This window comes from Cimex lectularius, unplaced genomic scaffold (assembly GCF_000648675.2).
Source record: "Cimex lectularius strain Harlan isolate CLEC.00 unplaced genomic scaffold, Clec_2.1 scaffold406, whole genome shotgun sequence".
In the NCBI taxonomy this organism is placed as follows: domain Eukaryota; kingdom Metazoa; phylum Arthropoda; class Insecta; order Hemiptera; family Cimicidae; genus Cimex; species Cimex lectularius.
In genome coordinates, this window is record NW_019392981.1 from 63,007 (window position 1) to 86,730 (window position 23,724).

Genomic DNA, 23,724 nt, shown 5'->3' on the forward strand with positions numbered 1-23,724 from the left:
AGATGTATCATCCTTGTCTCAACACGACAGACAAGAATGACACATCTACACATCCAAAATTTTCTAGCATTCTATAAATTCATTTTTTTATTTAAAATTTTCTAGCAATGTATAAATTCAATTTTTTAATCTAAAATTTTCTAGCATTGTATAAATTCATTTTTTTGAATCTAAAATTTTCTAGCATTGTATAAAGAAATATAAATTACTTCTTAGTATAAATTTTACTTAGAAATTATTAGAAAATTTTCTAGCATTGTATAAATTCATTTTTTTAATCTAAAATTTGCTAGCATTGTATACATTCATTTTTTCCCTAAAATTTTCTAGCATTGATAAATTCATTTTTTTTAATCTAAAATTTTCTAGCATTGTATAAATTCATTTTTTCTCACCTCCTACATGTATTTGTAAAATTTAAACAATGTTTATAAATCCCAGGCCCTGAGGATGATCTCAATAAAGATCGAAATGGTGGCACGATAAAGAAAATGTTTTTCCAAAACCTACGTCACACCAGACCTCCTTTCACGATCTCCGAATAGTTATTTATATTTTTTGTAGAAATTCTTGTATGGACTTTGAACAAGTTAACTGAATGTAGCTAAACTGGACAGTTAGGCTGTATAGATGATTAATACAGATCAATTGTCAACAATTAATACACGTCGTATTGAGCAAATTCAATCCGGCTGTGATCATAAGTATACATAACAGACCTTGAAACAATAAAACTTATAGAATGCTGTCACTGGTAACCGCCAATGTGGCGTTTATAATGATGATTATCGGTCAACCACTGGTGTTTTTAACATATTTACTACTTTAAAAAAAAATCTTACGTGTAATTTTGACGATGAGTTATTAATATACTTCGTTAATAAAAGGGCATTTCTTGCAAGTTTACTGTCTTAAAGGTCCTAAAAAATTTAATAATAAATACCAGCAATTAATATTAGTAAAACCTTGGCACAAAGAGATTAAATAAAATCAGTTTGGTTCATTTTTGCATACCAATATTTCACTTTCTTAATCATTGTAAAAAAAGATTGTCTTGAACTAAATAGCGTTAGTTTTATCACGGCATAATATTCAAACAGATCGGATTATTTTAATGTTAAAAAAGTATGTTTACTTAACATTTATATTAATTTATATTAATTGTTAATATGTAATATCTATTGTACAAGATGTGTTGATTAGAACATATCGGTGTGTATATTCTCTGAGCGAACTAGCAACCTCAAAGCAATTAGAAGAACAGGTGAGGCGCATACGATTTGATTGTATTGCATTGTAGGTCACACCGCCAAGTATTGTAAAGAAAAAAACGTAATTAGAAGGTTAATCAATATAATTAATTGTCAATGTCATTATTGGTTTATTTGGAACGTAGTTGATCTGAGGGTGGAAATTTGTATACATAAACTACAAGGCCTATTCGGGCTTACGTCTATAAATTATTTCAATAAGATTCAATCGACTCATACATATTGATTATTTATGAAATAAAAAAATAATGTACGTCATAATTGTTAAATCACTTTAATGTTTTTCTTCTTTGTTATTTTTATTTTACTGCTCCATTTTCTACTTTTTATTTGAGCTTTTCTTATCTATCCATTCCTCTCTCTAATTGATTTTCTTTTTTCCAATTCTACTTATTTTTTCTAACACAATGTTACATTTTGATCTGTTCGTATTTGTGTCCATAACTTTTCTTTTCAGTAAAGTACACTTTCACAATGTACTCCATTTGATTCTTCTTTATTTATTTAATAATCTCTCTTTACTCACTGCTTCTGTGTCTGTTTGTCTCTTGACATCTTACGCTTATTCTCTCACTCTCCGTGTCTATTTCAATCTCTCTAATTCTCTCTCTTTCTCCCTTTCTCTCTCTATTGTGTTCTTTTCCCTTTTCTGATTTCTTTATATTCTCAAGAAATTAAGGCTTTTTTTCTGCCTTTCCTTTCTATCATTTGTTTGTCTCTTGTAACTTTTTTCATTTCTTCCCTCACTCTCTCTCTCTCTCTCTCTCTCTCTCTCTCTCTCAACCTTTCTCTCTTTCTCTCTCTCTCTCTCTCTCTCTCTCTCTCTCTCTCTCTTTCTGACCATCATATTCTTTTCTCCTTCTTTTTCTTTCTCCATCTTTCATTCTCACACATTTCTCTTGATAACACATTTTAACTCTCAAAAACTCTCTCTTTCTTCTTTTTTTCTTATTTTTTTATCATCTTTCTTTGTGTTATTCATCTCCATTTCTTTCTTGTTTCCTTTTGTTCAGTATGCCTGTCTGTTTCTCTAGTTTTTTCATGTCAGTCACTCACTTCCTGTATCTATCTTTCTTTATTATTTTCTTCTTCTCACTTTCTCTCTCTATCTCTCTCTCTCTCTCTCGCTCACTTGCTCGCTCGCTCTCGCCATTTTTGTAACTTTCTTTTGTTTTCCTTTCATCGTTCTTTTTTCTTTCTCCATCTTCGCCTCTTTCGACAACATCTTCTAACTCTCAACATCTTCCACTTTCTTCTTCTCTGTATTTTTTATTGAGACGTTGAATGTGTGAGTGGTTAGTGTTGATCAAATCACTTAAATCACTGAGACTAAGCCACCAAACAATAAAAAAGCTCTCTTCATTTTTATTCGACTGTTTCTTTCTCTCACCAACTCTCTATTTTTTATTTCTACATTACATTCACTTCAAAACTCAACAAATCTATTTATTCTTCCTTTCTCTCTTTTTCTGTTTTATTTATATACATCTTTTATCCAAAATTGTAGCTAGTGTCTTTTTTATCTTTCTTATTCTGTCTCTTTTGTCTTTCTTTAATCATCCACTGTCTCAATTTATCTTCATGTATAATTAACCTTAGAATCTTATAATTATTTTTTAAAAATTAAAATCTTTATTCCCTATAAATTTTATTATTAAATCTAACCTTATTATTTTCGAAATTCTAAAATATAATTTAAGTAATGTGAAACTTGGCACGGAATGATATGTAATTATGTGAAGTTTGTGCTTAGTAGCCTAAGCGTTGTTAAACAGTTTTAGCAATTAGATCGATGATGTTTGTTAATATTTTCAATATTTTACGCCCGTCTGGCAAATCGGACACTTTCAAGCTGTGCAAACAGCGACATCGATTGTGTTGATCGGATTGGATTGTCGTTTGACTGTTGTGAAAGCTTCGGGGTAAAAATCCATCAGATTTTCCCTTGAATGTTATCAAAAGTATGCTATTTTCACAGAGTCAATTACGAACACCTCACCCTTGTCACAACCAGTTGGGATTGGGTCAATGTCTGTTTTTGAAGTCGCAATAACGACACGGTGCCGGGTGTCTTCCCCTGTTGCGACCGACCACAGGCACAGGTCATTGCGAAATACAACCGGTCCGGTTTGTCTTCCCATAAATAAAGGTACAACTGAATTAAATTTCATGGTTATGTAAATTGGACGTGGGGATAAATTGCCCACGAGAGCCAACGACAATGCCGTTTTCATCATATCGTTTGAGTCCAGGTAGAAAGACTTTTTACCAGCAGAATGAATATTTGTGCAGATATGAAAAAAATCATAAATTAATTTATTTAAGCAGGCATCGTATTTCTTAGCGCGAAATCGAACGGACGTTTTATATCAGAATGGGAAATTCAATTTTATTAAATTACGAGCAATTTGTTATTTATACCTAGTTTTACCGAAAGAAAATTATTTATTTGAAATAGTGTGAGCGTACAATGTATAATTATAATTTAAAAGTATGAAATTATTAAAATATCTATAAATAAATGATTCGTAAATGGTGTGGAATTTTTCAAAACTTTCCTAGTAATGTTGCCCAGGTAGCAATTTATTATCATTTAACCTTGTATTAAAACAAAGACGTAGCTAACAGTTTGTCGTTTATCTAAGGTATATATATTTTAATGTTATTGTTTCCTCCTAATAGTTTTTCTGGATGTTTTGCCCCAAGAAAATACCTTGTGGTAAAAAATCGACAATACATTGTGTTGGTTTTATACAACCACTTTTAAATACGATACAATGTGTATAATTAAACTAAGCAGGTATAATTTAAAGACGTAGGTAGAATTCTTCTGTATTATATAATATATTTCGGAACACGAATTAACGTCCTTTATAACTTCGTATTAAATCTCAAATGAAAACAATGAAAAGTAGAAATGTGTGGTGAAAGGTAGAAAGATATGGAGTTTCAAGGAATAACAAACAACTTGCTAATGAGGTGTGATAAACTTCAAATAATTACAAAGCTTTAGTTTGCTTATGAACGAAAAACAATAATAAATATTTTTAACTCCTTACACAACGATAATATTTTAAGATTCTCACTGTCTCTCTGTATTTTGAATTTAGTAAAAGAAATATATAAAAACGGAAAACTCTACATTTTATGTAATACACGGTATAATAATTAGTTTATTATTAGAACATTACATTTTTCAGCCCAAGCGTTTAAAAAACTAAAGAAATGGAGGTTTTAAGAATAAAATTACAATACATCATACGTGAGGCACTTTAACTCAATGTTTAAAAAAATTATATTTTTTATATGTAGCAAAATCGATATTAATCTTTTGATTGCAATAAATATATTTTAAGATAAATTCAAGTCTATATAAATATTTAGAAAAAGGATTATTAATTCCTTCCTTCCTGCTATTTCTCAATTTATGGATGCAGTTTTTCAATATACTTTGCGCGAGTAATTTATTCCATTTTGAGATACTAATTTTGAAAACTTTGGCATCAAACCACGACACGACAGGGCTTTATATATTTTTTAATATTTACTGGAACATTGAAGCTTTCTTAAAGGAGCTAACTGTAGGCAGAGACTCTTGTCTTAGAGATATGTTCCATGTGCGAACTCATATGGAATGCTAATTCATAAATTTCTAAGATCTGTCCTTTACCATGTACAGTTCTAAGGTGTTATTTGTATTATTTACTTAACAGATCATTATGACATCATTTAAGCTCAAATCGCAAATGTGACCAAATCCAAGGACTGTTTTCATTTGTTAATTTGTTTATTTAAAAAAATGCAACTAATGTTAAATCTCACTACGAGTTAATACTTACATCATGATTGCGTACATATTTTGGATCAAAATAAACATTAACCTCTTCCTACTTTGGTTTAATTAAGTTTTGCAAACAATTGAAAAACAGACTTTCTTACCTACTGGTAATTATTATTCTTTTATAATAATTACCTACAAGTTGATAGATGGTCGAAAAAACAGAAGGAATAAGTAAAAATTGATGGATTAGCATTGTAATTTGGTATTGTGAGATTTTTTCATAGGCTCTGCGAGGAGAGGAAAATGTAGTTTAGTTGTCTCCTTTCATGTAAGTATGTAAAACATCGATTTGGTTTGAGGTGGATTTTTCTAGTTTAGAAAAACAAACATTAAAAATGGCTAAAAGCCAAAACTCCTTTTGCCAGATCAAAAAAGCAATATGATAAGAAACCACTAAACAACCCTCTTTTTTAAACCAAAAATCAAAAGTGAGGCAATTCAAAAGAAAACACTCAGTTCGACATAAATATTCCTATCATCAGAACTTTGAAACTATAATACTCTAGAAAGTTAACATATTTTAACATCTGTTTTAAATGTCGAAACCCATGATTTTAAGTACAATATATACGAAGTGGGAAGTTTATGGGCCGACAAAGCTGAGGTCATCGCGTCTCTGCGTGTTTTCCTTATTTTTCTCTTCTTTCATATCTTGTTTTAAACTGCAGCCATTTGGGCGTTTCGATCTGGTTTCTGAATCTATGCTTTTAACGTCGATATCCTAAAATGCTAGCCTTTCGGTTATACCTCAAGTTGTCAAAGACACAATACAAACAAAACATACAATACATATATATATACACATCACCACAAACATAGATGTTCATATTCACTCCCCCAGAGTACTCGATATTCTTGGGGCGGGGTGGTAAGCAACCCCTTCCTTTTACGCTAATAAATTAAATTCATTCCAATAAATTAACACAAACACAACACTCGATAGAAAAGTATCCAGAAATCGTGAGATGCGGCCTGGTGTGATGTAGGTCTCAGAAAAACATTTTCTTTATCGTGCCATCGATTTACAAACATTGTTTAAATTTAACAACTACTTGTAGGATGTGTAAAAAAGTGAATTTATAAAATGGAAAATATATTTTGTGTAATTGTGCCATTATTGCGTGTCGTGCTGAGAGTGCCAGTGAGATATTGCTGTTTTATGTTTATATACGTTGGATTTTGAAGGGATGGGGAAGGAAGTCGGTATAGAAAAGACATTTTTGTATAACGCGTCGGCTTCTTTGAGGTGATAAGAGCCGACGAAGGGAAAAACGTTGGTAATGGTTCGGCCAGATTATCATTTCAGGATTATACAGACGGGGATGAATAGAAAACGGAAAGCTAAATTGTTGAAAAATTAGACTATGTGAAAAATGTTTGATGTGTGGAATGTGATGTGATGATTTATTCAATATAGATAACATACATATAGAAAATGTTTTTCTGAAACCTACATCATACCAGACCGCATCTCACGATTTCTGAATAATTATCGACTAACGGTCACTACTCACCACACACTCCATAGAAATACAGAAGTCTCGTCACAATCACCCCCTCCCCAGAGTACTTATACTCCTCGGGGCGGGGTTGTAAGCAACCCCTTCCTTTCTCGCTAATAAATTACATTTTTTCCAATTAACATAATGTCAACATAGGCACAACACAAACACACATAAAAACACTATATACATTTAAAAATCCCTATAGTCCTGAGGTACCGGAACAGAATCTGTGCCCGTTGTTGTGTCCCAAGACTACGCACAGGTCCGATGATATGCCAAAATATTGTCTGTATATATCAAGCCTTCTACAATTGGAAAGCTGCTCGACCGTTATTCTATCCTTACATAACGGGCACCTACGCGGTCGCTTTCCGGCCAGAAGGTGCCCCTGCGTTATTCTCGTATGACCTATGCGTAGTCTTGTCAGTATGGCCTTTTCCCGTTTTGTACCTTTCTCCGTGGACCGACTTCTTTCTTAACCTGCCACAGTTTGGCAGTGTTATTGCTATTTAAATAAATATATTTTATTTATTAACACAGTAAACACTTAAAATTTAAAACAAACGACAAATTGGAATTATATAATTCCGTGCATATCCTCGCACTTTAAGAATAATAAAAATACATATTAAATTTAGATGCAACGAGGGCAAATATGACCAATTCTCAAAAGCTCGACATATGAACTTGTTTCCTTTCCTACCCCTTATCCAAGATTTTCATACAAAATTATAATATTAATTAGTAATATTAAGATAAAATTGGAAAAAGTTGAAATGTACAATATTCAATAAAAATTGATCTAATTCATTCTTCATGTTTTTCAAATTTGTTCATTTGACACAGTACATATTTGTAGGTTTATCCCAATAATTTTTTAAATTTTTTTTTTAATTGAATTAATTTTTCGACATATATTCTTTATAAAGATCAAGTGTAAAAATGTGCAATTATCGTAAAAGCGTATAATTACAATCTGGGGAAATAAATTATATTAGTGGGGGCGAAATTGAATGAAATAAGCTTTCTCGTAGCTATAGTTTTGAAGCATTGAAGAAAATCGAAAGAAGAAAATGACCAAAATTGAATAAACTATAAATTTGGAGCTTATGTAAAAATATATTTATTATTTTCATAAAATTGTTCATGCTTTAGCTTAAATTAAATTTAATGTTTATCGTTAGATTAGGAAATATTGTTAACGCCATTCATGTTAGTATTAAATGTAAAATATTCAGTAATAATTATGTTATATGTTGTAATAATATGTTTGTATTAATATTTTGATAAGATTACTATACACAGACTTGTGTTATCAAGTATGAAAGTTGTTCACGTGACACGTATCACAGTCCACTATTTATAGTTCAATTCCCTTAATTTTTTAAATTAAATTTCCTTTAACACACAATTTCTTTATAAAGTCCAAGCGTAAAAATATGTAATTAAAGTAAAAGCGTACACAATTATAAGCTGGGGCAATAAAGGAGATTAGTCCTGGGCGAAATTGGATGAAGGCGGCTTTTTGGAATTTGTTTAAGTTTTTCCTCCCTTTCCTCTCTTTGTTATTAAACGAAAGTGAGTTTGGGAGGCAAGGGTGTAGGGCGTGGAAGAGCTGCGGGTTTAGTATTCTCCGGGTGGCGCAGGCGCTTTCTCACGACGCGCAAGCTCCCAACGGTACGAACCGCATTAAAAAGAGCTGGGCGTGGCCACGGGAGCCTCCCACTCGGTTCTGCATCTTCCTTATGCCAAAAGCTTTATCCTAGCCACATTCCAAGGAGTCCTGCTCCTCTTTTAACATGCAAGGCCGAAAGCGGTCACAAACGGACTTCACATCGTCCCGACAAAACAACACTTCGTTTTACATTTGTGACTGCTCCAACTGGCATGTTGGACTTGTGACTATTGAAAATAACCCCTTCTTATTGTTAATGAGGTGGAGAATGTGAACCACCATCCCCATCTTACAAAACATACAATAAGATAGTTAATAATGGTCGAATATTCAGCATAATCAAATATCTCAATCTACCACAAAAGCCTCGTCTTTTCTAAAAACTTAAGCAATGTGGAAATCTAGAGATATCAATAATTTTTCAAATATAAATTCAAAGAGTTATACTTTGATAGGGTGTAGTCATTTAGTTTACTCAGAATACGATAAAGAATGGTAATGAAGGATCATATAAGGAACAACAGACTGTACAAACTAACGTTTTCTCCTATTTGTCGACATCCATAATTTCAACCTCAGGACTTATAAAATTTACAAATTATTTTATATAATTATCTTTAAAAAAATTGGCTTATTTATTAAAATCATATTTACCATAAATTTATTATCCGAAATAAAATTACCAGATATTTCCAGAGTTCATTCATTCATGCCAATCTTTGTAGCTAGTAATTTATTCGTTACCATTAAATGAATTTAATAATATTTTAGCAAATATTTTTTACCTGGCCACAATATGTACAAATCATTAAAAAATGGATTTTAATACAAACTGAATCAAGATTTCTGTGATCATATGTGCACAATCAAGGCAATAAACTAATTTTAATAAATTAAATTGTGTATTTCTCCATTTACAATATATTCTTCTTTAAATAAACTTCGAAATATCGATTTCCTGGCTATAATTTTGCATAAAGTGTGTATTAAAAACAAAATACCCAAAATTTTTTACGCACACACAAAAAAAATCACGAAATTTACTCTAATTGACAAAATTTATAAGTAGTGGCCCATTTGTTATCATTAAATGGTCTTAATATTTCAAGTAAATATTTAAAAATTTACCATTGTAAGTACAAATCTCTTTAGTTTGGTCTTCAATGCAAATTGCGCATGATTTTTGCGGTTATATAACTATAATCTATGCTACAAAACAAAATTTTATATAAAAAAATTTACCACTATATCAATTGATAAATGTAATTTTTATTTTGCACAATAACCATCGAAAAACGTGTTTACTGACAAAATTAAATCATATCTGACATAACTTTGATAATAAAAAAAAAAATTAGCAATTATTTTTAGGGTTAGAGTTGGACCGTGGACGCTGGGTGGTTAAGGCGTCCGACTTATATATTGCTGCGCTAGCGCTACTGGGTTCGAATCCCATCAAAGCCCATGGATTTTTAATTGAAAATAGTCTGAAAAATATATTATAAAGTTGTTTCACCCCTCGTCCACGAAACCCAACGGATAGTTGGACGTTAAGCCCACCTGTATGGCTGGAATTGCTTTTCTTTTTGGGGTTAGGCATGAAATTTAAAGAGCAATGAAATTGGATATTCATTCTACATGTCAAAAATTATAACTAACTCATTTGTTATCTTCAGAAATATTATTAATTTTGCAAATTAGAAGAAATGCGCCATGATATGTTAAACAACAATGTTTATGTCGGGTTTTTACTGAGCTTGGGATGATTATACAACCATAATTAGGGCAATAAAATTGTAATTTAATAAAATGAATTAGCACTTTATTTTCAATGAGAAATATCTTTTATACACAATTATCTTTAAAAATTGTTTTATTGCCCTAATTCTGTCGTATTTTGCATAACATTGACAATAAAAACAAAATTTAATATATATTCGTGGAACATAAAAGGCACATGGTAAGTATTAATATTTTGTAAAATAATAAAATTTAACATTTGACTCAATATTTCTAAATTTTGTGTTAGTAGTGGCCTATAAGTTATCACACTCAATGTCAATAATAATTGTAGTGTAATGTGATAATTGATCAGTTAATTTCTAATATTTTAAAAACGTTAATTCGATAAATGGAATTTTTCGTTTAGTTCTATTTGAATAAAAACAAATTGTAAAGAGGTGATTTTTGAACAAAACGCACCCCAGGATTAATAGCTAATAAAAAAGGGAACATCGGATAGACATAATAACCTAATTATCACAGTAATAAAAATAAATGGATAAAGGAATCAATTGTTGTTATTATCAATTATTATTATTTATTATCATAACTATAAGCAAAAATATTATAATTGTATGAAACTGAATGTTTTTCGGGCGTTTTTAGCTTGAAATTGCTTTGGCCTATATAACTGTGTTCTTTATGGTTTAACACAACTTATAGTTAAGTCCGACATTTCGAGAAACATCATCTTATATTAAAACGGTTTAAAAATATTTTCAGTCTTGACCAACGAATAATTAACAGAATAGTACAAAATCAATAAATTACGTTCGTAAATGAAGCAATCTTAATTATCCGTCTGGTCTGGTTAGTCGTCTTCATTATGAACAAGGGCTTACTTGTTATTCATATACAAATTAACTTTTATCATCCTTCAAAGCGAGATATGATATTTGACAAGTTGACATTTTATTTTGATTTGATTAAATACGAATCAAATTAAAAAGCGTTTAATTACAGATGTACCGGTATGAAAATATCAGTATTGATTCTCAAAAAAGGAATATCTGCTTGAAATAGTACGACTTACCAATTAGTACGATTAGATGTGCTAGGTCCTTCTTACATAAATATCTATTATGACCTTCAAACCAAAAAATTGAATACTTTGTATATCAGAGAAATTTAAGTATAACTGATGGCTATTTTTTATTTGAAACAATTTCAGAATCGATGGTTCATAAGTCTTGTGTTTTTTCTTCTTTTTTTTTTCGATTTGTATAATTCCATTTTTAGAGCCGCGGTGGCCGAGTGAGCTTAGGGCGTCCGACATATATTTGCCATGCATGTTCTGGTTCGAAACCCGGCGTAATCCATCGATTTTTAATCGAGAATTGTTTGAAAAAGTATTATAAAGTGGTCTGAGCATCGTCCTGGATATTTGGACGTTAAGTCCTCCGATGTGACAGAAATTACTTGTAAGTGCCTTTTTGTGAGCAATGTTTATTGATTATAACATTTTATTTAAACTATAGAAATGACGTTTGGTAATAAATTTTGTTAGAACATATTTTTTCAGAGATCGTATCGGAACAGAATGAATTTTTTTTAAAACTTACTCAAATCCAATTATTTACACGTTGAATATTGTAATCTCTTGGACTATATGTAGACTGTATAACAATAGCAAAGAACAATAACGCCCACAAACTTCTCAGCTCGGATCTTCCGACACTTCGGGCAGAAAAGTATAGGGAGTTCAGGTTTCTGTCTCAGGTACAACTCTTACTTCAAGGCGTAGCAATTTTTCTTTTCGTTCATTGTTAAAACATTCAATTAATACGAAAATGATTTTTCTTAACAGTAGCTGGCCATACCTGTTTTCTTTTTCAGTATAAATTTCAAAATTAACAAGAAATTAAAAGTTAGATGGTTGTTAAACTATTGTCGAACCATGATAAGTTCAAAACTGGTAGCGTTTTATATAAAATAAGATACTTATAATTACTGCCTAAATTCCCAAATGTAATGAGACGAAGTTATCATTTTTGTATTAGTCTTAGTCTGTAAACGACTAAAACAAGGAATTTAAATGAACCTTTTTTTAAAATATTTTCCCATGAAGTTTATTCTAGTCTATTATTCTAGCAGTTAATAAAAAAATTAAATATAAAATCTAATGGTTAATAAAAAATTAATAATACCAATCTGCCCCATTCTAGTTTGTCGTATTAACATATTTAATCGAGAAAGGAAGTTTTGGAGAAAAGCCGTTAAATGTATGAGAGTCCACCTGTAAAAAAAAATTGGAACGCCTGGAATTTTTCAACGCAGTAGTCCTTCGCTAAAATCCATCCCGGCGAATGTGCAGTGTTGCATCTCGAATGACCCTGACATGCATCTGTCCTCTAGGGGGGACTTTTATGCGTGCGCGCGTATGTGAGAGCGTAAGTACGGCAAAGTTACCCAACGCGAAATCTAACTATGGTATATTGAATAAATTTTAGCCGAAAACTCATCGCGATTTTATGTGTTCCTTGGCCCAGAAAAATTGTAAAAAAAACAAAAAAAAACAATGAACTGTTTTAATTCTCAAATTGTCTAGGAATTGAGCACGATGGATAAAAAACAACTAAACAGTAGCTACTGAAAAAAAAACAAAAAAAAAAAAAAAAACATTTATTAGCCTGTAGAATGTTTTACGTTAAATTGGATCAGAAATAAAAAAAATATTTGTGTCTTGTTCGAGCAGACAATTTAAAAATCCGAATTAAAGAAAAGATAAAAAAATATAATTATGATTTATTGATATTCGTAGTTAACAGATTATGCTTACATTATCAGAATTCGAATAATTATGTAAAATATCCTTGATTAGTTAGGAACGTGATTGGAATTTTCATAGAACCCCGCATAAAATCGAAACGTCAAATTGTGTCTAAAGTCACGAAATTTATTTTCCACTTGTTCATTTACAATTTTCTTTATTAGGTTAGAATTTTCAACACACCGTTTTAACGCGTGGGCATTTATTTAATATTCACAGATTAATTTTAGGATAAAACAAATCGAATACTAAATAAACTCAGGACTGATTACGGACGAGAAGACGATTCATATCAGAATATTTTCGTTATAAAGGATCGCGTCTCATGAAAACAACAATAAAATTTCGCATAGTAAATGAAGTTATACAGAGAGGCGATTTGCGCTGTATAAAAACTATTAACAATACAATATTTCCTTCTGTGATGAGTAAATTAATCTAGGAAGAAATAATTTACTATTTAAATATCAGACTATTTTAGTTTTAAGTTCGCTCGTCATGACTTTAATACTTGTTTACTGAAAACTCGAAATTATAAAAGCTTATACATAAACATAATAATAAAGTTTTTTATGATGTCTGTAATGGAATTATGAATATTTACAGCGAAACAGTTTTTTTATTGTTATTCCTTGTAAAACTACAAGATAAAAGAGAGAAAAAATTAAATTACTAACTTTTACCGTACGATTTTGTATCATGTGTATTGTTTAAAAAAATAATAAATGTTTTGTTTGTCGGACGGAATTTCTTGCCTTGAGTGTCTTCATGATCTTGCTCTTTGGGTCATGGCGAGAAATGTGCTAGTAGGTGGCTTATAAATTACAAATTTAAATCGATTCTTTTTCAACGTTTCTTTCAAGGCTATCTTCTTCGGGCTGTCTCACCTTTCATTGTAGTATAATTTAGGATAGCATTAGTTGAATATAAGGAACCTTACACAGGTTAGGTTATTTGGTTTGAGCTCCTTTTTGGTTGTTTAAACAGGTTCGATGAAATTTGACAAGTCATTTGTCTTTTAAACGTGTAAAACAAATCCAGGGTTCAAGTAGAACCGTGAGGACGAGGCGAGTGATGGATGTATCTAGTTCAGTGCCAATGTCAAATCAATGGACGAGTGAGGCCGAGTGGCCGCCACCATTTCACATTTCACCCCCTGACGAGTAACGATTTTAGAGAAAATTGTTGTAAAAAGGCAAAAAGGTGGAGGGAGCCGTTCGTTTTTGGAAGGGTAGAGCAGGATGCAGTCGGGGGGCGAGCTTTCCTCCGGATGCGTAGTCCTCTGCCTTGGTAGTAGGAGAATCCCCTCCACAGGGCTCTGTTGGCAACCAAAACCCCCTCTGTGCCCTCAGTCGGTCATAGAAAGCGAAAGCGAGAAGACCTCTGCGGTCAAGAGCGAACACTCACAACAACTCTCGTCGCCGACAACTGTTAGTCGTTTTTTTTGTTTTTTTTTATGTTCACTATTAATAAACTCTGTTTGATGACGTTATCTCAGATACGTCGCGAGGACTGAGACACCGGCATGTGTTCATCTGCAGAAAGCAATTCGATGCAGATCCTCGTAGCTGAACTTTTGCCGAAAACTTAGGACTTTGTTGAGTAGACAATTTTAAACGAAAAAAAATCCTGATGCAGTACAAATATCGTTAAATTCGTCCCTAGGTCCTACGCGTACTTTGTTTAATGACTGGCACTTCCGTTCTCCAAGAGTACAAATTTCAACCGACTCAGGACTTAGATATAAATTTTAAGATGGCACCGAGGAGGAACAACGGCCTGCACGAAGTGCAGAGCATAGTGTCGCTCGATCCCGATGGAATAGAAAACAGCAACGTGACCCGTTGTTGCGTCCCGACCGAGTGCCTGAGAAACCAGGCGCTCATACCCCTCGACGATCTCAGGGAGGCGGTCAGGGTCTCATGCAACAACGAACACTGCCCCATGGGTAGATTCATGCACAGGGAATGCTTCGATCTCTGGGAACAGACCGTTCTCACCTATTTGAAATCCTGCGGGCGAGCGCGTTCCTGGTCCGAGAGGCAGAGGCATCAGAATCTCTGGACGAAGAAAGGCTACGATCTCGCCTTCAAAGCCTGCGGATGCCGATGCGGCCGGGGCCACTTGAAAAAAGACCTCGACTGGTCCCCGCCCCCGCCCGGCTTCGGCTCGAGGGAAGAAGAGATCACGAAGAAGAAGAAAAAACGCAACAAACACAACAACCGGCCGATTCTGTCAGTTTCCGGACAGACCGGGGGACACGGGATACAGCAGTCCAGAAGCGAAACGATTATTTCGCCCTCTGACCTGAGAACGAGAACCGGCTCCCTCTCCTCTTCGACCGGCTCTTCTTCGCCGCCGGCCAGCGCCTCCAGCATCTCACCTGTCCACTCCAGCTCCATACCGAAGAGAAAGGCCAAAATCGACTTCTTCGCTGACAGGTCAGTCCAAATTAATTGTACCAAGCATGCTAAACAACCTCTTCCAATCCGACCACCACGTGACCTACACACATTTATTCACACCAATAATTCTTCCCCCTTTATCACGTTGCACATATTATGGTACATGCTCTGCATTATCTAATGAACCCCCTGAAAGCAGGGGTACTGTGATTAAAAGAAAAAAATATGAACAAATAAGAATAATTCTCCAACCCTTTTTATTAAAATTCATATAAGTTCATACAAATGTCACAAAATATTGCATTTTCAATTAGAGAACAATATTATTATATTAATTTCTCAACTCTGTGACATTTTAACCGGTTTTTTACGCTATCGTTTATCATTAAGAAAGATAACATTGAGCTCAATTATTTTTAATCGATTCTAAATTGTAACATCGCGGAACAATACAGGCTATAATTAGCCGGCAATTTTCAATTTTTCTTCTCTTTGTTTCTTCATTGTTTTAAAGTTAGACGAGTTGAAATATCAAGGTCGTAAGTTGTCTTCATTTTCGTTTTTCCTTAAGAAAGAGAAAATATTGTTTTTGCAACAGTAGTGACTTAAAGAAATCAACCATCTATGATGTATATGGTCCAGATATTTTTTCAAATTGCGTCGGGTGGACGAATTGAACTTTTTATCGACTCTTATCTTTTGCCTTTTTTTTTTACTTGCGTTTTTCTTGCTAAAGATGCTTATCGTTATTTATCATATATTATAATGAAGATGACTTGCCGATGATGAAATAGTAAAAGGTTGACAAAATATGAATATAAGTTCAATTTTTTTCATACAATCAAGGACGTTTGTTCTCTTAGGTACGATTATCCTACATTTGACAATTTTGTCTGATTTTTTACCCACATCCTCTCCTTTTTCCGTTCGTAAACAAGGGCGGAAAAGGAGTTTTCCAGACGGTTTCAGCCGGTTGTTCCTCTTTAGTAAGTTCTGCTTTAAGGGTGAATGAAAGGGTGGGCCGGTACGAAGTAGGGACGAGGCCACCCTTACACAACTCAACCTTAGGGCTTTCTCTCCTTATTGACTCCTGCCCGACCGTCGCTCAGACCGCCTGGCATTCAGAAACAGTGCCTCAAGGAAGGCCCCGTCCGTGATTAATACCCCTGTCGTCCCTTGCATATCAAAAAACATTTATCTCGACCGTCGAAACGAACCATTTATACCTTACCTATTAATTTTCGAATGGTAATATTAGAAATAGTATTTTAGACTTTATCGCACCTTGCACGCAATTTCGCAATAAACAGGAGTAAAAGGAGAAAAAAAAACGTTTTGTATGCATCATTTTATTTATTAACTATGATGTGTAACGGAGTGGAATCGATAGAAAAATGCGTTCAAAACTTTTACAACTCCTGTTTACACCCGTGCATGCGTGTTTTTCATTTGGCAGAATGGCTGTATAATTTTTGTTTTATCTGGATGAATAGTCAGTCAATAACCGTTGCCCAGCGGATGAAATGTTTGGAATGCCTTACCTAAGCTCAAGCTAATTCAGCACGAGTACGTAAAGTACTTTGGTGAAAAATTATTAAACATTTTTTGACAGTAGGAATCGATTGAAAAAGTTTTTAAAAATTAAATTGTACAGGAGCACAGAAGATTTGAATTTGTAAGAAAATGGTCGTTTTTCCCGTCTTGGAAATCACATAAATAAAATCGTCACCAAAACAAGCTAAAAATCGTATTTGGAACACTACGTAAACTTAAAATAATTCCATGATTTGTTTTATTGTAGTCACAAAGTACCTGGTATAATGCATAAATATGTGGCAAGAAATGGAGAAATTCTTAAGGTTTAAGCCTTTACCAGAACATTTTTAACCATTTCGTGGCAAATAATATAATAGTATTTATTTTCCATTGTCATTAACTAATGTACATTGTTGACCCACAAATATCCTCACGAGCTTTCTTTATTTGATCATTGTAAGTTACTCTATTCAGATTTGACTATATGTATTAATTATTTAGTCAACGATTGAAGTTGAATAGAAGATCTAAGATAACAAACGTACAAAGCAAAAGTAAAATAAACATTTTTCTTTTCAAAAGAAGAAAGAAATAAAGAAAAAATCGTCATGGTATATATTTTATATGAATGTCATGTGGGTTAGTTAGGTGATACTTTTTTTTAATGCCACTAAAATGTTTAAATAATAAAAACAGAGAAGAAATAAAACAAAAGAAAGTTTAGTCTAAAAAATTCTTTAATTTAGTGTAAAATCTTAATTAATTTAAATACCTTTTTTTAAATGTTTTTAAAAACTACAAATACATTTCATAATTGAAAAATATACCAATTTTCCGACAATACTCGCCGTAATATTAGGCCATTTAATTTTTGTGCCTTATTTTGTGATTTATTTTCATTGCAAATGTAAGATATATGGCATAATAAGGCAATAAAATATATGCTACTTTAAACTAATTTGTTTTTTTAGATAAACTAGAATAATCAAAATATTATCTGGTTTTCCTTTTTAACTTGTATGCTAGTAGATTAATCAATAAATTGACAAGGGCTACCAATTAAATAAGACAAGTACACGATAGTAATAGTAACGTGAAAGTTTAATTAAAGTTATTTAAAAAAACTTCTTATTTTTTTATAAAACATATTATTTTGATTATTCTAAATTAAGGAAGGCTTTTTTAAGTGAAAAGTAAAGTTAAAATTAAGTACCTTTATATTCGAAGGAATTAAACCTTTATTGAGTCTGCAAATTAAAACTTATATGGATTAATTGACAAATAAATTTGTTAGGTTATCCATTGGAATAATTGTAACTAGTAACATTAAGTGTAAAACGAAAAACATACAGAAAAATTCGTGAAACATATTTTGCATAAATCAATTAAACAATTAAACCTTCCATGTTATACTTTTTTAATAGAAAATATCATTTTAAGTAAGTTATGCCTATATAATTGTTATCAGCCTTTAATATTGTAATTTTGTGTTAAAAAATTGGCCAATTTAAAATAAATGCGTAAAAGTTAGGTTGTTCATGACTAACTTAAAGTATCCGACATTCGTACCTGTTTTGTACAAAATATCATTTTAATTAAATTTTATCGATATAATTGATATCGGCCGGTAATAGTATAATACAATTTGAAAGAAAAGAAAATAGTCCCTTCTTCAAAACATTTTTTTAAAAATATTTTTTAAATTTTTTATTGGCTTGCGATTCACATATTTAGCAAAATACGAATTCCGTTGCTGATACATGATATATAGTTTTTGTTGGAGGGTAGCGTTAAAAAAAAATAAATAAATAAAAAAAATGCCAGGGGCGACGGTAGGAATAGAACTCAAGACCTCGGGTCTACGAGATGAGGCTCATACTGACTACTCGGCTACTTCGAATAGGATGGTTATAGATAACTTTGTAAGTGTTGTTAAACAATTCATATTCAGAAAAATTTGTAAAATCCATACTCGACATAGAGAAAGTACGCTTTTATAACACACATTGAAAACAAAACCTTTTTTGAAAGAACTTTCATAGGTTATTATTGTTTGCAAAATTTTATAAAATTTATATGTAACAAGTATGGTAATTTATTATTCGTTCATACACATATGGTGTTATACATTAATACATGTATTGTCGAATTGATTGTACAGAATTTATTTTAAGAATAATGCTATTTTGGTGTACGGTGTTATATCTTTTGTTTATAAATACGCATTTTGCTTAAGTGCGTTAGATCTAGCAAGATATGCTTAAAACTACTTTTCTATGTAGACAAAGTTTTGTGATTCGAAGATGCAAAGGTTGTCGAAGTTTATTTCCAAGGCGGTTGGTCCACTAGCCGGTAGATCTTCCGGCCTTGTTTTATTTTTCCCCCGAAGGCTTCGGCAGGATAAACGGGGAAAAAACCTGAACGATTGCGCGTCAGCGTTATGCTTATGGCGTCGGGCGAACCCAGGGGAATAACAAACGCCTTTTTTCCTCGGGGCGGGGAGCAGAAGGCAGGTGGTGGCCTTGGGGTTGGACTTGGGAGTTGGGACTAGGGCAGTAATGCTTCCGCCGGCAGCCCTTGCTCACTTCCGTGGAAAAAAATAACAGGGAGAAAAACGCAATTATGCTATTGCGACGGAGGCACTGGAGTAAGTTAACAATTCTCGCGGTAATTGGTTTGTAAAGTCGAAATTGGGGGCTAGACACTTCTAAGATGAAGATCTTAAGCCCAATCTTTTAGGACGTCCAAAAATCGAGTAAATAACACATTGATGGGGTGTCGTAACTTCATAAATAAAAATACCATAATTTTTCGCAACTTCAAAAAAAAGCATCTATCAATTTATCTTATTTCGAAGGACAAAATTGGGATATAACAATTCGTGTAAAAAAATAGAAACTATTGTAAACCGCGGTTTGCCGTGACTGTGATGAAGGTAATCAGAACAGTCCAATCATTCCATTTAGGACTTCCAAAAAATTAGTAAATAACGTATTGACGGGATGTCATAACTTCATAAATAAAAAGTCAATCATTTATAGCAACTTCAAAAAAAAGCAACTATCAATTTATCTTATTTCCACAGAAAAATTGTGATATAACAATTCCTTTAAAAAATTGAGACTATTGAAATCGAGGTTTGCCGTGACTTTCACAAAGATAATCAGAACAGTCCAATCATTCCATTTAGGACTTCCAAAAAACTACTAAATAACGTATTGACGGGATGTCATAACTTCATAAATAAAAAGTCAATTATTTATCGCAACTTCAAAATAGCATCTATCAATTTATCTTATTTCCACGGAAAAATTGGGATATAACATTTCCTGTAAAAAAAAATTGAGACTTGGAAACCGAGGTTTGCCGTGACTATGATGAAGATAATCAGAACAGTCCAATCATCCATTTAGGACTTCCAAAAATTAGTAAATAACGTATTGACGGGATGTCATACTTCATAAATAAAAAGTCAATCATTTATAGCAACTTAAAAAAAAGCATCTATCAATTTATCTTATTTCGACGGAAAAAATTCGCCATATTATAACAATTCGTATAAAAAATTTGGTCTAACATTGGAAATCGAGGCGTGCTGCGATTAAGATGAAGATAATCAGAACAAAACTTCATTCTTTCAAATTGGAACGTACATCGACTAAAAATACATTAAATACATCGTCATCTTAAAAATAAATTAAAATACAGGTGGGCTTAATGTCCGACTACACGTTGGGTGTCGCGGACGAGGTGTCAAACACCTATCAATATTTTCTCCGTATCATTCACAATTAAAAATCCATGGAATATGTTGGAATTTTAACCTAAAACCGCTAGCGTGGAAAATACGAGTCGGACGCCATAACCACTCGGCCAGAGCGGTCCCCCCATTTTCAAATTATCTTATTACGACGAAGGATATTATGATAATATAACCATTTGTGAAAAAAAAATGGCAGACTAAAAGTAGAAAGGCTTGCCATTACTAAGGTGAACTTAATCAGAACATCCTTTAAAATTAAAACTAAAAATTCACGACCTGCTGTCAAGTTATTATAATTCCGTAAGTGAATAAGAAATGAGTTTTTAATTTAACAAAACTAAACACTGGATTCTCGTGCAGTTGCATTTTTGTTTAATTTTGCCAACATCGAATTCAATGAACCAAGTTTTCAATTCGAATCATGAAAAGGACGTACTTTTAACAATACTTTTATTTTGCACGAAATGGCACGTTTTTAAAATTTTTGAAGATATGATTTTATACACTTCAGCTCTATCCCAACAGTATCAAGTACTCCAAAAATGAAATTCAATGAAAAAATTCGTTTTTTTATTTTATTTTTAATGTTGCTGGTGGTCGTTTATTGCATTTTTTTCGTTGTACACTTAGTTTAGAAACTTTTGAAACTTATATTTTCCGTCCGTTATCTAGATGTATTTTTAAAAAAATTCAATTTTAAAGTTGGATTGTGTTTATATGAGTGGTCGTTTGATAATGAAAAAACAATCATATCAAAACACAGAGTTTAAGAAATGATTTAATGTTCTCGCGCAAATGTCTTACTGTGTTAAAGGGAAATTTACACCTTTATTAATTTCACTAGTTTTCGTGGTCCGCTTCACCAATTAATATCTTTCAATTAATTAAGGTTTTTTGTTGAGATAAAAAAGTCAGTGTCACGAGCGGGATTCGAACCCACGACCTTCGGGTAAATACGCCGCTGCTCTACCACTTGAGCTATCGTGACTTCGATCCACTCGGACACTAACTTCCCATCTCAAACCCACCTTTGAATTTTCCCTCCTTTTTGCCATTTTTCAACCTTTATTAATTTTTTTGCACGTTTTGAGATTTTTATTGCAATTTTAGCACGCTTCGAACTTTTTATTGCACACTTTGAAGAGTATTTCTGCATGAAAATCTTATCTTTAATCATAACTGATTACGCTCTTACGACTGATAAAACTTGGATAAACCATTTTTTGAAGAAAAAAAATTACGAGGTATAACAGAAAAATCGAAGCTTGCCGAATAAGATGAAGATAATCGGCACAATCGTCATTATTTCAGGTTAGAACGTATAATGTCAAAAAGCATTTTAAATAAACGATCATGATCACACCAATCATCTTGTTTATTTTATTGATTAATCGAGAAACGACGGTTTAAGAACAATTCCTTTAATTTTGTTAGGTATAAAAGTGGAAATCGAGTGACCAATATGAAGATAATCTTAACAATCTTCATTCTTTTACATCAGAACATGTAACAATTAAAATATTGTTAACTTGTGAGATATATCCATGTTGCCATGGTGTTTGGTATGCCTGCTTGATTGATCGGCAAGACGTGTTTTGGCTTTTCGCCATCTTCACTATACATAGACACACATTAACGAATAAAATTTCTTCTGGTCTATAATTTACATGCATTGTTCTATTTTGGCAAAAGGAAAAGTAGATTTATAGTTGTCTCTATTGGTCATTTCCTTTTTTTTTTTTAATTTAAACAATGACGTGGAATTAATATGAAAGGAGTATTTATAATAAATCGTGCTGAGGTAAGGGTAAAAGTAGTAGAAATAAATTTTTTATCTTGTTCGTTCTGAGAGTTATACTGATCGTATTTTGACTTGGTCTGCCTATTTTCCTGTTACATCATAGTTTACTCGACCGAATAGTCGAGCAAAATTTTTAAATCTAACGTGATTCATTAAAAACTAAGCAATGCAATAAATTTTTTAACAATTTCTACGAACGTTTTTTTATACTAATAACAGTTCCAACGGTATGCATTTTCTCACGGGAAATATCCCCGAGAGACAAAACGAAAAAATCACAATTGATACAATAATAATAAGAAAAATAAACAACTAGTGTTAAACACAGGCGAACGATTATTTGCACTTCTCCTAAATAAACATCGAAATTGTAAACAACTGTGACAGCAACAGCGTTAAAATACCGGTGTTTGAAAATTTATTGTGTTTGTATAATATTTAAACAATATTATATTATGTGAATATTTAAGTAGATGTTTTTACATTTTTTTAATCATTTCATACAAAACTTCTATTTAAGAAAAAACTGATTTACAAATTTATTTAATGTAAATTGGTTGTTACCAATCATTGGGGTCTGCCTATCCTCGGATGGGGTGGTCTGCGTGAAACGTTTCGGCAATAAAATGATATAAAATCGGTATGATCAGAAAAGATCAATCGACTAGACCCAATAAACAAGGCAAATTTGAATAGTCTGTAGTTTGATTGTGATCATTTGGGTTTTGTTGTCACACGCTTGTTTGCATTTCGGCATTTCGCGAACCTCAGGGTTGTAAGTTGGGCGAGGCAATACAATCACCGCCGTTGAAGATGGCCCAAACACGTCTGTCAGTCCAGAGGCAGAGCAACATGATCAGTAACGACCAAATTACAGAATCATCACAGGAGGATATCTCATCATTTATTATCGATTTGTTGTTTTATTTGTAAATATGACATTTGTTTATAAAAATACTGAAATGCTTGTAATACCGTAAGGCATTCTCTGGTAAACGAAAATCGAAAACAGTTTAAATAAAATAAAAACTATACCTACTAAACATTTGTTTAAAAACATTAAATTAGAAAAACATATCACGCGTGTGATTTTATGCTTTCTAAAAATTAAAAACTATCGATTCGTCATTTGTTCACAAATCTACCGAAGTATTGGGCGAAACGGTATGAAAATTTAAAAAGAAAATTGGAAATTTAAATTTTAAATATTAACATCTGAACAAAAATAAACAAAAAGAGTTATCACGAAAAAAAGATAATTGCTAAAAACATCTGCGTTTAAAACCGAAGAAAACATCCGGGGAATCACTATAAAAATACTATATCTACTAATTAATTATTTAAAAACAAAATTACAAAAACGTGGATCACTTGT

The 23,724-nt window shown here is 32.3% G+C and overlaps 1 protein-coding gene across 1 annotated transcript in view; it reads left to right on the plus strand.

Annotated features, from left to right (window-relative positions):
* The first annotated feature begins 14,137 nt into the window (after positions 1 to 14,137).
* LOC106669495 (headcase protein) overlaps positions 14,138 to 23,724 on the plus strand; it is a 133,420-nt gene continuing 123,833 nt past the window's right edge. Inside the window, exons 1-2 of the mRNA XM_014399020.2 lie at positions 14,138 to 14,274; positions 14,343 to 15,285. Of these exons, the coding sequence (XP_014254506.1) occupies positions 14,531 to 15,285 (755 nt within the window). The 5' untranslated portion in view covers positions 14,138 to 14,274; positions 14,343 to 14,530. The remainder of the gene's footprint in view (positions 14,275 to 14,342; positions 15,286 to 23,724) is intronic.